The 14,427-nt window shown below is 40.9% G+C and overlaps 1 protein-coding gene across 1 annotated transcript in view; it reads left to right on the top strand.

The window, feature by feature from the left end:
* The window catches only part of SATB2 (SATB homeobox 2), a 156,292-nt gene that overhangs the window by 11,085 nt on the left and 130,780 nt on the right, over positions 1–14,427 (top strand). The window contains exon 2 of the mRNA XM_077830025.1: positions 9,282–9,458. Coding sequence (XP_077686151.1) covers positions 9,282–9,458 — 177 coding nt within the window. The remainder of the gene's footprint in view (positions 1–9,281; positions 9,459–14,427) is intronic.

Below are 14,427 nucleotides of genomic sequence, written 5' to 3'. Positions count from 1 at the left end.
GCAATGTGCTGAAAGAGAATGTGAATGGAGCAGATCAGCTGCTTCCTAAAAGTGACAGGAAGAGCTCATCAGCTTCCCTCCTTGCTAGGGTGTGGATTCCTTTCTTCCTTCCTTCCTTCACGTTTGCTTGGTGTTGTCTGTAGAGAGGTCTCGATGGTTCTGTCTGTACTTGGAAAACTCTCTCTTGCTGACAATGGATTTCAGCAATGGGAGCAGCTGAACCATGGCTGAAAGTGTAGACAAAGTCATACTGTGTTCAGGACTGTTTCAGTAACCATGCTTGGACCCGACTTGTTAACAATGGATTGACTGTAGTTAGCTCTTGTCCATGTTTCCTGCTAAACTGTGCCTGGCACCAGTTTGGCTGCATCCATGGTTGACACCCAGTTTCAGAAATGAGCAGTTTTCCTAGTATAGACATAGTCTAAATGGGAATAGGGAAGAGGGCGTGAAGGTGAGGGTTGCAGATCAGTCCCCTCTTTTCCTTGCTGCTGGAGTCTGGAACTGGACTTGAACGCAGCAGCCTAACCGTAGCAGTTCCCTCGGTCCCTCTGTCAGCTACTTCTCTGGTGAGGACTGATTCTTCCTTTTCTCCTGTTCCCTTACTTTCCTGTTGGGGTGGTGCACAGAGGGCTGGGGCTCAAGGAGGGAGAGAGCTTTACTAGTGAGTTTCAGTGAAGATGCCAAACAAGTCGGAGTGTGTTACTTAGCTCTTCTTTAGAAATGAAATCTAAAGCAACTAAGAAAGCTGTGCTTTTACATTCCAAGAGATGCATTCCATTGCTAGGAGACTATGTAACAGAACCTTCATTAAAATCGTTCTGCTAGAAGAGGGTTTTTACTCTAAAATTTATATAATATGGTGGCACCTACTAGCGCTGCCAAAGTCACAGGCCTATTCTAGTTTTAAGGGCTTTATAACACAGTCATTAAAATTATGCCAAGTTCCACCCAGAATTAGAGAATCTTAATCCCTAAGAAAACTTTAGTTGCATAAGTAAAATAAAAACATACAAAACCCCAAACTCCAGTCTTGTTTTTTAAGTTCTAGGGACCAAAAGCAAATATCACTTAACAGCTTAAGATGCTTAAAAAAAAAAAAAAAAATTCCGAAAGGGCTTCCTTCCTTCACTATTTTTAAGTAAATCTTAGTAATTTTCCATTAATTCATATTGTAAAGTAGTGCTGTGGGGTATTTTTAAAAAGGAAATTGAAAACAACTTAGCTGTTTTATTTAGGAAGGTACTGTAATGGATTCATGTTCGCTTTTTAATATATATTTTGAAGGCCATACACTGCTCTTGTCCATGAAAGTTGTATGCATGCGTCATCAGTATTTTCTGTTGTTTTTTTTGTGGGAGAGAAGAGGGGTGGAGGGTAAAGTTTTAGGCTAGAATAATGGCAATGATAATTTGCATTTGTATGCTGCCAGGCATCCAAGACTCTCAGAACCTCACAACACAACTTTGTGGTATGCATTATCATCCTTGCTTTACTGATGGAGAAGTGGAGACGTACTAGCCTATGGGTATGTCTTAGGCAGTGAAGAAAATGCAGGCACAAAACTCCTATGCTAAACCAGAGGAGATGACAAACTCTGAACTCCCATCCTTTTGTGCTTGGTTATCAGAGGCAGCTGAGATTCTCTTATTTGGCATATAGGGTGATCGTGTGTCCTATGAGCTACAACTTCCTATTGGGGATGCAGTAGGGTGAGAGGGGCGTGGAGATTCAGCATTATACCTCTTCTTATGTTTCTTTTTAGTCTAAACGTGCAAGTTAAGTGTATTTTATTTATATCCTCTTATGTAAAACTGGAGTATTATCAAATCATGTTATGAGTTCAGTAATAGGTTCGTGTCATGGCCTAGTGGCCTAGAGCATTTCCTGTTAAACAGTGTAGCTGTGTTTCACTTAGAAAAAGAATCTTTGGGCTGGCTAAACTGTCGGAACAGGGGGAAATTTGCGGTTATGCTGGTGATTTATTTGTGAAAATTCTAGAGAGCACGGAGAGTGGCGATGGTAGGGGGACTGATGCCTCAGAAGGACTGGAAGCTGCAGAATGATGTAAACAGTATGCTGTGGTTTCCCATCACCACTGACTACAACACAATATGTAGAAGAGTATTTCCTGACTAGGGTTGAGTTAAATACTGAAAGTTGGAGGGGGGGAAAAGGTGGAGAAAGGTAATGTTTGTACTTATCCCCTCAGTCCTCCCAAAAAGGGAGCCATGCTATAGTATTTGAAAAAATAAATCTGGAGGCTGAGATCTTCTAGGCCAAATTTCAGTCTGGAAGAAATTTTTACAACTGGTATACAAACCATTAAAGAGCAGGAGTTAACCAGTTAAAATTCTGCCAGTCCTAGTACAAATGTCCATTAGCTCACAAGTAACCTAAAAAAGCTGGAACGCCATATAGGCAAGTGTGATTGTGTAAAGATGAAGTTTTTGCCCTTCTGAGCTAATTTTTTATTTTTGGGCAGCACCATAATGTTGTGATGGTCTCAATATAATCGCTAATTCTAACATATAGAATTCCAGTTAGCCTCATGCCTGGATACATGTAGCGGTTTTCACGTTTTTCCAAGTGGTTAGTGGAAAACAAGCTGCAAAGTAATTCCCCCGGTCCTCAGTAAAAACATTTACAGTGAAAGAATTCTCTACCTCAAACGTAGGTTTGTGTTTGTTATTTAAGACTGAAGTACAGTCCATTTACCCAAACCAAGCTTTTATTGTAAACAGGTTAACTGCCAACAGCTTATATTCTGTCAAATGTAATTATATTTAAGATTTATGGATCACTTGAAAGCGATTCTGAGAGAACATGACTAATACCTGCTGAAGTTTTTGAGCTTTGTTTCTTCAACCACTCTACTGTGCTGCATTGCTATGATCTCTTAAGCACAAAGTGTGATAGGTATGTTGCACTTTAGAAACAGTATCTTTGCATCTATTCAGTCTACCATGTGTCCTAAATATTAAATCTTTAATTGGACTCTGTAGGATTTTATCTGTAAGATCTCACATCACCCCCCAGCTAGAGCTGAGCAGTGCTTTCAATAAAAGTGGGGTGAAGATAAGAATGGTGAACTGTTTTTTCTAATACTTGTGGCCTCTCTCTTCTCAAAAAGCTCTGTGGCACACTTTAGAATATCTGCGTTCAGCTAGTGAAGCTCAAATAGAAGTCTTATTCGTATTTGTGTGAGATGTTCACTTCTCAGAGTTGTTGCAGGGTCTTCCGATGATACCATTTTTGGAGCTATGGTAGCCTTGCTGCTGAGCTTATCTTGTTGGTTGGTGTTGCACAATATGATTTTCAAGAGTGGAAATTATGCAGTTACAAAGGGGACTAGGCAAATACGGCTATTGCTTTGTTTCCATGGGAATGTGGGATGGAGCTCTTCAATGCTGAAATTCAGGTAGCTCTAGAGAACTGGGAATTGTTAAATTCTAGAGGTTCCTACCTTTTTAAATAGTGGGACTAGGCGGTGGATTCTAATGAGGAAGAGAACAGAGGAAAAGCTCTTTTTGCTATGTGAATTCTGATTTCTGAATTCTTGAAGGGATATTGTCAGAATTAGCATTTGTTTAAAAGAAGGTATGGGAGAATTGGATAACAAATATTTTCATTGTATTTTTTTTTAAATTCAGCTTTCACCTAGTGCATTAGATTCTGAAAGTGACTGACTCAAAAGAAACGGACCTGTTCCTCTTCACTGTCCACCTTTACATGAAATGCCCCTTTAGAGGGAAAAGTACATGATTGGTGGAAACCAAATCAGATTTAAGAAATCTTTCAGTTTTGTTCCTCTAGAATGGTTTTAGTATGAGAGGGGAGAACAATTTTTTTTTTTTTTGTTAAATATACTGTATGACTTTCATCAGAGGGAATTGTCCAGATAAACTCTGTGTTGCGGATGGAGTTGTATTGAGATAGATTCTATCACGAAAATGGGGGCCCAGTCATGAAAACCATCTTGTGCAGAGATCCCATTGAAGTCACTGGCAGTTCTGCATCTAGAAGGCTTGCAGGATTGGTCCCTCCATAAGACAAGTGTTGTATTGCAAAACAGAGATGTGGTCTCTCATCAGGGTATGTGTGTTTGGGGAGGGGGAGGTTGTAATTAATTTTAGCTTCCTACTATCTTTTCTGTACACTGGATTTAGGAAAGGTATGTAGTCACACTTTGGGCCAAATTCAGTCCTGGTGTAATCAGGCTCAGCTCCATTGAAGTCATTGGAATTGTGTTTGCTTGACCCAGGGCTGAATTTGGCCCTCTGTGTTTGAGAGGGGCTTGATTATTGTGTGGCCTTTGTTTAGAATCTCTACTAGGCAAAGCTTGCTTTCTTATGCAATAATCGAGGGTTTTCTGTAGTCTATTAAGTGTCAGTAAATGCCCTGGTTTCTGAACATCAAATCATAGATGTTAGCTTTGTCTGTCTGTGAAGGAGATTATCTTGTGTGCGTGTGCTGTAAAAACTTTATTTTCTACTTTTTTCATTTGATAAAAATCTCTCCACTATCGCATGATTTCCTTTGGGTTTTACACCACCATTTGATCTCAATTTTTAATAATTTTGGTGGGTTTAACTCCCAAAAGAAAACATGCTTGTGCTATGAAGTATTCCCACTAGAAATCTGGGAAGTCTTAAAACCTTGTGTTACTCAGAGCTGAGAACTTGGCTCCTTTATTAATTCGCTTCTAGAGAACCCCCATACAGTAAATTTTTCTATAACATCATGCTGTTGAAATTAATCAAGATGATGTTTGGAAATTGTTCAAATTAGATTAAATTAAATAACACCTAGACAGAGTTCAAAATTTTGCCTGATGAAAACAAATTTTAATCTGAAAAGACACATTTTATTGCATCCTACTCTTATTGGCCGATCTTTGTATTATATTTATTAGGATAAATAGTGCTTCCCATTCAGTGGGGATAGAGGGGCGAGTATATATAGCATTTTTATTTAACATCGTCACCAGCTCTCCACATCCTTTCTTTTTTCCCCACATTTGGAGACACTAAATGCATGGTGTTAGCAAGCAAATGGACAACATGTGGAAGTCCAGTGACTGTAGAGTGCAGTTTATTACTCATTTTAAGCACACATTGGACTAGATAACACTTGAAACATAAATAAAACCAGTGTAAGACTCAGCATCATATTGTGCCTTGAAATAGTCATTTGAAAGGGACTCATCCATACACACACAGTTTACACTGGTTTAACTAAAAATATTTGTTTTCTTCAAGTTGATCTAATTAAACTGGTGGAAACCCGTGTAGACATTCTTATATTGGTTTAGAACTCTGTATTGATTTAGTTCAATACATTGTTTGGTTTTTTTTTTAAAATGACCTCAACTTTTAGTTAAACTGAAGAAAGTCTGTACACAGATATATCCAAAAACTACTTCTTGAATGAAGACGACTTAGACAATTTCAGAAAAATTCAGAAAAACCTTCCGTTTTTAATGCCCACACTCTAAATTTTATGGATGTATTTTATTTACTAAGGAACTGTTAACAGCAGAATGAACTTGACAAGGAGGAGAAAATGTACAGTAAAATACAAATGTCAGGTACATGATTTCAGTGGTGCTTTCTTTCTAGTCTCTCTCTGCACCTTCGGCCAGGCTCAGAAAAGAAATTGAATAGTTTGCCTAAAAAGTAAGGAAAGCCAGGTGCAAAGCCTTAGCTGTTCAGCTCCCTGTGACTGGAAAGGGAATCGTGAAGTTTAAACCCCCCAGATTTGGAAAATGTACGCAGGCATAAACAGTTATAGTCAAAGCAGTTTGTGCACAGTTGTCATACATTGGACTGTGAACTGGCCTCTTCCTCAGAGTGCAGAGAGCGGCTTTTATGCAGTGCTGTCATGAAAGCATTTGCTGTTTTCTAGGATCTTGTTTTTTACTTATGTGTTTCAACTGATGCTATGTGTTCAGGGTTAAAGCACCATCTGAATTTTATGCAGAAAAGCAACTAAGTTGCTGCATTTAAATAAATTAACAAAAATAAAAAAAAGGAAGCAGCTTAATATGAATGCCTTTGTGCATTCTGGCATTGCATTTATCCTTTTCAGAAAGAAAAAATATTCCCTCTTGCCTCCAGTCCACCTCTTGTAACCTCTGTATATGAAAATCATATAGTTTTATGTCCTGCAACCATGAGTTATAAAGACCCGCTGAAGCGCCTTTGTAAATCTGGGAAACCAAATACACACAGTTTTAGGACCAGAAGTTTTCTTTTGTGTGTGGTAGTTTCTGGATGATCAGGAATGGGAAGAGAACCAAGCAATGTTAAAACTAACTATGTAAAGGCTTGTTTTGCCTTACTCCATCAGCACCTACAAGGCTTCATGTCTAAGCTCACGGTCCCAGCTTTGTAAATATTGCTATAAATTCTCTGACTGGGGCTGTTGCAGAGCATTGACTAATTTACACAGCTCTACTTTAAATCTATTGTATTAGGGTTGAGTATGAGAGAGGTGTAATATACGTACCTAGGTGTGAGAAGTTGTGTATATCAGTCTGTGAGAGTGACATTGGCTTCCAGCCGAAAATGTTTTCTTCTCTCATTTTTAATGTACAGTAAAGAATGTTAATTTATTCACTCAGATAGTCAGGAAACAGGGAACTCTGAGGTAATAAATCTGTGGAAGAAATGATAGCTTTACTCTGTCCAATGCTAAATAAAGGACAAAGCAGGTGATACTTCTTTGGAATGAGATTTTCTGGGGAGAGTTGGATTTACCATCAGTCTTTAGTAAAGTAGGATTGGTGTTTAAAGTTCTAGGGGTTGTAGCCACAGGCACAAAACCCCATTAGCAGTAGAGGATGTGGTAATTTGCCCTTTGCCCCTTGCCCCCCATTCTTTTTAATGTACTATTAGCATCTTATTGTCATTTCTGCCGGGCCACAAAGCTCAGAGACGCTGTCCTTGGAAACCCCATCTCTGTAGCAGAGCTGCCAGCAAGCAGTGGTGGGAAAGGACCATTTTAAAACCCAGTATTTGGGAGCATTACGGAGGATCTGCAATAATACCGTGGGTTCATCCTGCCACTCCAAAATTAAACTGTGAGCAATTCTACTTCCAGCAATTGAGAGCTTCTTCTGCAGAGAAGACAGTATAAATTGCATGGGGAATCAATATAACCTATATGTCAAGGGGGCAGATAGACAGGGTTGTAGCAAGAAAAGCAACCAGTAGGAGGATAAAAGATGCAACAGCACGCCCCTCTCTCTTATAAGCTTGCATTCACCCACTTGTGCTAATTTACCAAATTGTAATTTATGCAGCCATTAGCATTGCGTCTGAATTTGGCCTCTTGTTACTACAGTCATCATAAACTTGTCTCGCAACATATTAATAGTTACACCACAGATTGTTGGCATTACTAATGATAAATTGGGCATCAAAAGTAGTATGACAAACCATATCTGAATAGAAACAGAAGATTTTCACTTACAGAGAGACTGAAATTTGTGTGATTTACAGGCAACTAGGATTCAATCCTAGGGTCATAGAAGTTAACAGGAATTTTGTCACTGGCTTCAACAGGAGCAGGATCAATTCCATAACATCTTTCCGGCAGAGAAGCCAGATGGCTTTATGGTACATGTTCTTGAGTACATTAAGAATAAACGGTGCTATTTGAGCTTGCAAAACCCTTGGTCATGTACCAGAATCCAAGAGTTAAGAAATAAGACAAGGAGCAATATGACTATGGACGTTGTATTAGCAGAACTGCGAACTATTTCAGTTAAACATTTTTTAATTAAAACAAAATGAATCGCAGCAATCTGATAGTGAGAGATTCATTCCTGAGCTTGTTACTATTGCAACCAACACTGCTGTACTTGTCAAAGGGAACCTGATCAGTGTCTAATGTAACGATTGAGAGTTGTGTACTTTACATTTTATTTTTAAATGAGTTTCGTCTCTTGCAACAAGAGCTGATAAGGATTTGAGTCCATTAGTTTTTCCTCCTATGGTTGTCATTGACTTCACTGTCTCCTGTAGGACTGTGATTCTAAAATGGAATGTAGCTTTTCCCCAAGAAAATGCCTAAAGAACCAGAAACCTCAGTCAGTGTATAGAAGTGATCTTTAACTAAAGCTTGAACCGAACTGTAGTGGATACCTCGAAGAGGTTTTAATTGGCTTCTTAAGGAAGGAGAGTTGACTTCTTGAAATGCAGTTTTCCCTGTATTTTGCTTGAATGTGCAATACAGTAGCACAATGATTGTTCTCCTTAACATAACCTAAAAATAGCTAGTTGTTTTTCTTTTATTTGATGTTAGAGAGAGATCGCTATACTGCTGCTCTTTAGAATGAGCTTTCCCCCAACAATAATAGACCTAAAGGAACTCCTTTCATTAGACTGTATAGGTAGGAACTAGTTAAACCATTTTAGGCTGAGATACATCTCCAGCCTCACAATGATTTCCAGCATGTTCAGTGACTCAGAAGTATATGTAACCAATTAATAAACTTCTAGTAGCAGAGCTAATCAGCAGTTTGAAAAGGAAGGATGATAACATTGTTACAGGTAATGTTATGTGAAAGGTAGCTTCCCTAGTCTGTTTCAAACACAGGCCACACAAGTTGTAGCAGATGCAAACCTGCCAGGAGTCATGAAAGGAACTTGCAATAAAACAGAATTAAACAACCCTGCCCAAACCTTCTCCCACGTCTGGGCTGCTTCTAAACTTCCTCTCCTAGGACTGCTTAGTTCATACCTAGATCCTCTCTAGACCACTACCCCGCCTGCCTTATATCACGGGGAGATAATGAGTGACCACTACCCACTCATGCCTCAGTGATTCTGCAGGACCAGCACTTGCTAACAGGGTGGGTTTTCCTATGAACAACGCGAGCCTGTTACTGCATGTTTCTGTAGAATGTTTCTTAATATGGCAAAAGGCTGAGTGGCTTCAGTCTATATATGTATTAATGACCACACCCCATCCTTCTGGAGCACATATCTGGAAAGTCTCATTAGGGCATCTTGTTCATCCCCATGCCAGTTACGGATTGGTTCCTGCATTATATTCTCTGGACTGTTATCTAGTATGGTTTTAAATGAGTCAAGTGATGAGGCACCCACTATTTCTCTTGAAAGACCATTCTGCAGCCGAATGAAAACCGGGAATCTGCTAACATGAGCCCTCCAGGAGATGTATTAATCTGACATTTTAAATCAGAAATGAATGACTTATTTGTTCCTGTTCCTCTATTACTGATGATCCTTTTAAAAACTTTTCTCACTTAGGTTTGATGATTCCTGTCTTTTGTGTGGTGGAGCAGTTGGACACCTCCCTCGAATACGATAACCGAGAGGAGCATGCAGAGTTCGTTCTGGTCCGCAAAGATGTGCTCTTTAGCCAGCTGGTGGAGACGGCGCTCCTGGCTCTGGGGTATTCCCACAGTTCTGCCGCTCAGGCACAAGGTATTCCACTGCATTCCTTTTCATGCTCACTGGCATAAGAAAACAGCCTTTCATAGCTCCTGAGGTCACTGTGCAAGAGAATTAACGGCAAACCTAGCAAGCAGTTAAATCAGTAGTATTTCTTACAACTGGGCTTGTAACAACCCCAAACTCTCTGCCTGGTTTAGAAAGCGTTTGATAAATCCTACTGAAGTATGAAAGGCTGGTACTGATCAATCAGAGAAAATGTTATGACTCGCTTTGTTCTTTACTGTAAGGCCCTAAGCTTGCTGCCTCAAAGAACATTATTCAGAAGAGCCGTGTAGTACGCCTGTGTGTACAATATGTGCAAGCTATCTTTCCTCCTCATTTAGGGCCATGACACATGAACACCAGGTTATGTATTTAAGAATGGTTGTGCTGCACCATACTTTGTCCCTAATAGAGATAGATCGATAGATATATATTTATTGGATTCCTTTTATGACTGATAGCTTATTCTGATTATTTTATATTAGACCAATATCTATTTTGGCTTCCCTAGCATAGTGCTACAAAGCCTCTTGGGAAGCTGAATGTCACCCTATAGTTGTGTAGATGATTCTTCGGCAGTCGAGAAGAGGTTTAAAAAAAAAACAAAAAAAAAAACCTCTTGAGAAAAAAATTGAAAGCCAAGATCCTGTTAAAATGATTTTCTCTGCATTTCAAGTGAATGGCTTGTATTGACTAGATGGTAATGCTTACTTTTTTGGAAGCAAAATCCGTAACTTTCAGTTCAATCTTGACATGATCTTTTAAAAACCAATGCACAATTAGACTAATTTAAGAGTGGTTTTACTTGGAAATTTGGCTTTTTAGCTGCTTTAGACAGTATTTCCTTATTTAACAAAAATCAAAATAGAAGGCAGCCATGAGGTTTCAGCTGCATTCAATGTGAACAGTGTTGAAACTAAGTGTCCTGAAAACTAGGATATAATAATGTCGGGCTCATATAAAGAAAACTTCTTTCAAAACAGTGTGATAATGATTAATTTCCTCTGTCAGCTAGTCTGCTTTTCGAGAGAGGTCCAGGATTTGAGACCAAGCAAAACTCAAGCACAGCGACACTGAGTTTTGTTACAAAACACAACAATCAAAGCAAGCAAAGAAGTTCGGATTTCTTTCAAAACACTTCATGCCATTTCAGGGACACTTTTCTCTGAATGTAAAGGTCACTGTATCCCACTGTTTCCATCCTGGTGAGCCAGCTTCCTGCTTGACAGCGCTATTCATCTCCGTTAACACGGTTGCTCAACATGTTGGGAGCTAACATGTGGAACACGCTGCGTTAAGTAGCCAAGATTTGATTTTTGGCATCTATCGAGGGAAGGGGCTTCACGGGGAGGCGTGCCATTGCATGCAGTGACCCATACCAGCTGAGCATCTTGCTTGGAGAAACCTCTTTCTTGCAGTACCCTTCTGCTGAGGGCTCAAGTGGGAGAGGGACTCGCACAGGCTAATAGCCACTTCCCCCTGTGCAGTGGCTGCTGCATTTTTTTGCAGTGTGGTCTTGGAAAATGAACAGGTTAAAGTAATCATCAGTTGTTGGCTTGTGTGTTTGTGTTTTAAAGGGCTAGTATTCAAACCTCACATATCAAATTGATTTAATCAGTTAAGAAATGGTCTCTCTTTGATGAGCACTTTTCTCATACAAAGTGTTAGTGCCCACCAGTTCCTTTGTAGTGTTAAACCTCACACATGAAATTGTACTTAAAAGTGGAAGAAATTGCCATAAAGCTTGATCAGCTCCTAGATCTCTTATTAATGTATTGCTCTTATTACCTCACTCTGAAAAGCCAGTTTTAAATTGTACCCAACACGCCATACAAATAGTGAAGGAACACTGAATGTATCATTTGAGGTTGATTTTTTTTTTCATATGAAGTCTGCTAGAGAACAGATCATTTATGTGCAAGCTGCGAGACATGACAGAGGCATGGACATAGAACTAGTTGATCACCAAAACAGTTTAGAGTCCCGCTGAAAACGGCAGGATATTGGTTTGGTTTGTAATCAGTATTAGGGTTGAAACAAGGGGGCCTGTAAGGTGGTGATGTATTAGTATTAGCTTATAAAAAATGATAGGTTCAGAAAGGGAAAAACAGATGTACTATCTCAGCTGCTCTGCATCAGGAGAGACCAGCCCCTCCTTCTCCAATAATGACATGCTGCCAGTAACTTTGTCAACAATTGTGATCATTGGAGTTGATTTCTTTTTAAACAATGCATTGATAAACAATCATTTTAGTTCTCTTTACCAGTGTTCTGTGAACAGGAAAACAGCTAATTTATAAGACCAATGTGAGAAGTTCAGCATTCTCTGATGCTTTTCTAAATGCAATAAAACTTTGAGCAACTTGCTTTGTAGAAAACTGACTAGGATACTGATGTGAAGAGCTATCCTGACATATTTTAGTGGCAAAGTAAACATTAACTGGTTAATGCTTCATTATTGTAAAGGCAGTCTGTGCACTGATTAATAATCCAGCTGTGGGATAAGAATTCCAGATATTGTAATCTATTAGGTGGAAAAAATGCACATTGTTAATTTTTCTCTATGTTCACACATTGTTATCTTCACAAACAATGTTCTGTAACCAGATAGGGACTTATTACCAGCCTGGCACTAGGGTGTGGAAGTTGGTTGTGTGAAATCCATAAAAGCGTAGTAAACATTTATGTATTTTCTTTCATCATTTGAGGCTACACCTGAAATTAGAAAACCTGCTACCTATTTCTTTATGAATAGAATGCGATACCACCGAACTCTTCTTAACAAGGATATTTTCCTCTGCAGAATTTAATAACATGAATATCCCAAATCTAAAACAGTCTGCTTCTAATCATTGTATTTATTGGGTGGGGTCCCAGACAGAGAATAATTCATCTGGAGCATTTGTGGCCAAACTGGAGTCTACAGGGCCTATTTTTGAGTGGCCATTAGAGTTCTACATTGTGACCTGCACCTGATCTCTCTCATAAGAAGAGGTAGCCCATAGGCTCTGTGTGTCTCAGCAGCCAGTGCTCCATGAAGATGGTTAAAGATACAGCACTGAATGCTGGGACCAGACATCTCCACAGGCTGCCCCTCCATACTAAAAATAAAAGTAGCTACAATCGGCTCCATTTTACAGGCAAACGTACAGCTGTTGGATTAGCTGTGAAATTAGACTCCTTACGACAATGGATACTAATTTAGTAGAGCTAGTTGGCAAATTTTGCAATGCTGAGAGAAACCAGGGGAAAAAAATTAAGTGAGATTTTTCTTCTGTATTTTGACCAGCTCTGCTAGTTAGCTCTGATCACAGGCTCTGCAGAGAAGCCAAAGAATGACTGGACCATGAAGCTGGAACTACGCTTCCACTTCCTGAAAATGGTTCGGCTAGGTCAGGGTCAACATGGGTTCGCCGGGCAAAGTGCAGTGTCTTCCACTGTGGATGCTCCTCTCATACCTCTGCTGTGAATGAAAGTTTCCGGGGCAGAGCGACAGTTTTAGCCATAGATTAGATAGATACATTTCAGGAGGGGCTGCCATGGCTTTAGGAGGAGTTGCGCTGCATGATGTTACCCATTCAGAAAGTGCACGTCTGTTCCGGGATCCTATTACCAGGAGCAAAACGTGTAGCAATTAGCCAGGTGGACAGAAGACCATTGCATGGGGGTGGGGAGGGCAGAGGGGGGCGGTGATAAGGAGAAAAGTGAAATGTGGAGACTGAAGGAAGGTAGGAGGCCGCCAGGTGGAGTGGAGGGAAACAAGAAAGTGACAGGAGATCTAAGGGAGAGAAAGAAGTGGGCAACTCTTTAGGCTTGCTATTATATCTGGCCTCTGGCACTCTAGAGCAGGGGTGGGCAAAGTTTTTGGGCCACATTGGGGTTGCAAAACTATATGGAGGGCCGGGTAGGGAAGGCTGTGCCTCCCCAAACAGTCTGGCTCCCGCTCCCTATCCGCCCCCAATCCATCCAACCCCCCCTGCTCCTTGTCCCCTGACCACCCCCTCCCGGGACCTCCCACCAATAACCGCCTCCCTGGGACCCCATCTCCTATCCAATCCCCCCTGCTCCCTTTACCTTGACTGCCCTGACCGATATCCACACCCCTGCCCCTAACTGCCCCCCTGGGACCCAACCCACTATCCAACCACCTCACCCCATCCAACCACCCCCTGCTCCTTGTCCCCTGACTGCCCCCGGAATCCACTGCTCCTTATCCAACCTCCCCGCCCCCTTACCATGCCGCTCAGAGCGGCAGGAGCTCGCAGCCACACCGCTGTGCTTCCTGGCAGGAGCAGTGGGCCAGAGTGCTGGTGTCTCAGCAAGCTGAGGCTGCGGGGAAGGGGGAACAGCAGGGGATGGGCCGGGGGCTCAAGGACCGGGCACGATGGTCCTGTGGACCAGATGTGGCTCACAGGCCGTAGTTTGCCCACCTCTGCTCTAGAGTCTGAGCACTTCACAAACATGAAGAATTTTATCCTGGCAGCATGAGTGAGAGGTAGGGAAATGTCATTATCCCAACTGGACAGCTGGGAAACTGAGGCACAGATATTAAAGGACTTGCCCAGGATCCATAGCAAATGTGACAAAGCCAGGAATGAAACCCAGAACTCCTGGTGTCTTAACCACAAACCATCTTTTCATTTGGAAAAAGGGGGGCAAACAAAGTTTCTGAACATGTAAATATACTTAGTCTGCCCCGCCCTCGGGCTGTTAACCTAATGCCCTCCATGATGACTGGATACACTTAAATACTGCAGTTGCTTTGGGTATTTTGCCATTTAGAAAACAACCAGCAACTAAAACGCAGTCCACCAAATGTGTGAACCTATGTCAGCCTGAATACTTAGCTCCTGCTTTAGTTGCATTGTGTGATGACCATTACAACCCTGTTGCTATCTGTGGGACTATAACTGTCTACAAATATTTGAAGGGTGTAAATACCAAGAAGGGAGTGGAA

Source organism: Eretmochelys imbricata, chromosome 11 (assembly GCF_965152235.1).
Source record: "Eretmochelys imbricata isolate rEreImb1 chromosome 11, rEreImb1.hap1, whole genome shotgun sequence".
Lineage (NCBI taxonomy): Eukaryota > Metazoa > Chordata > Testudines > Cheloniidae > Eretmochelys > Eretmochelys imbricata.
Note: the sequence above shows the minus strand (reverse complement) of the source record. Positions and strands in the feature narration are given on the sequence as shown.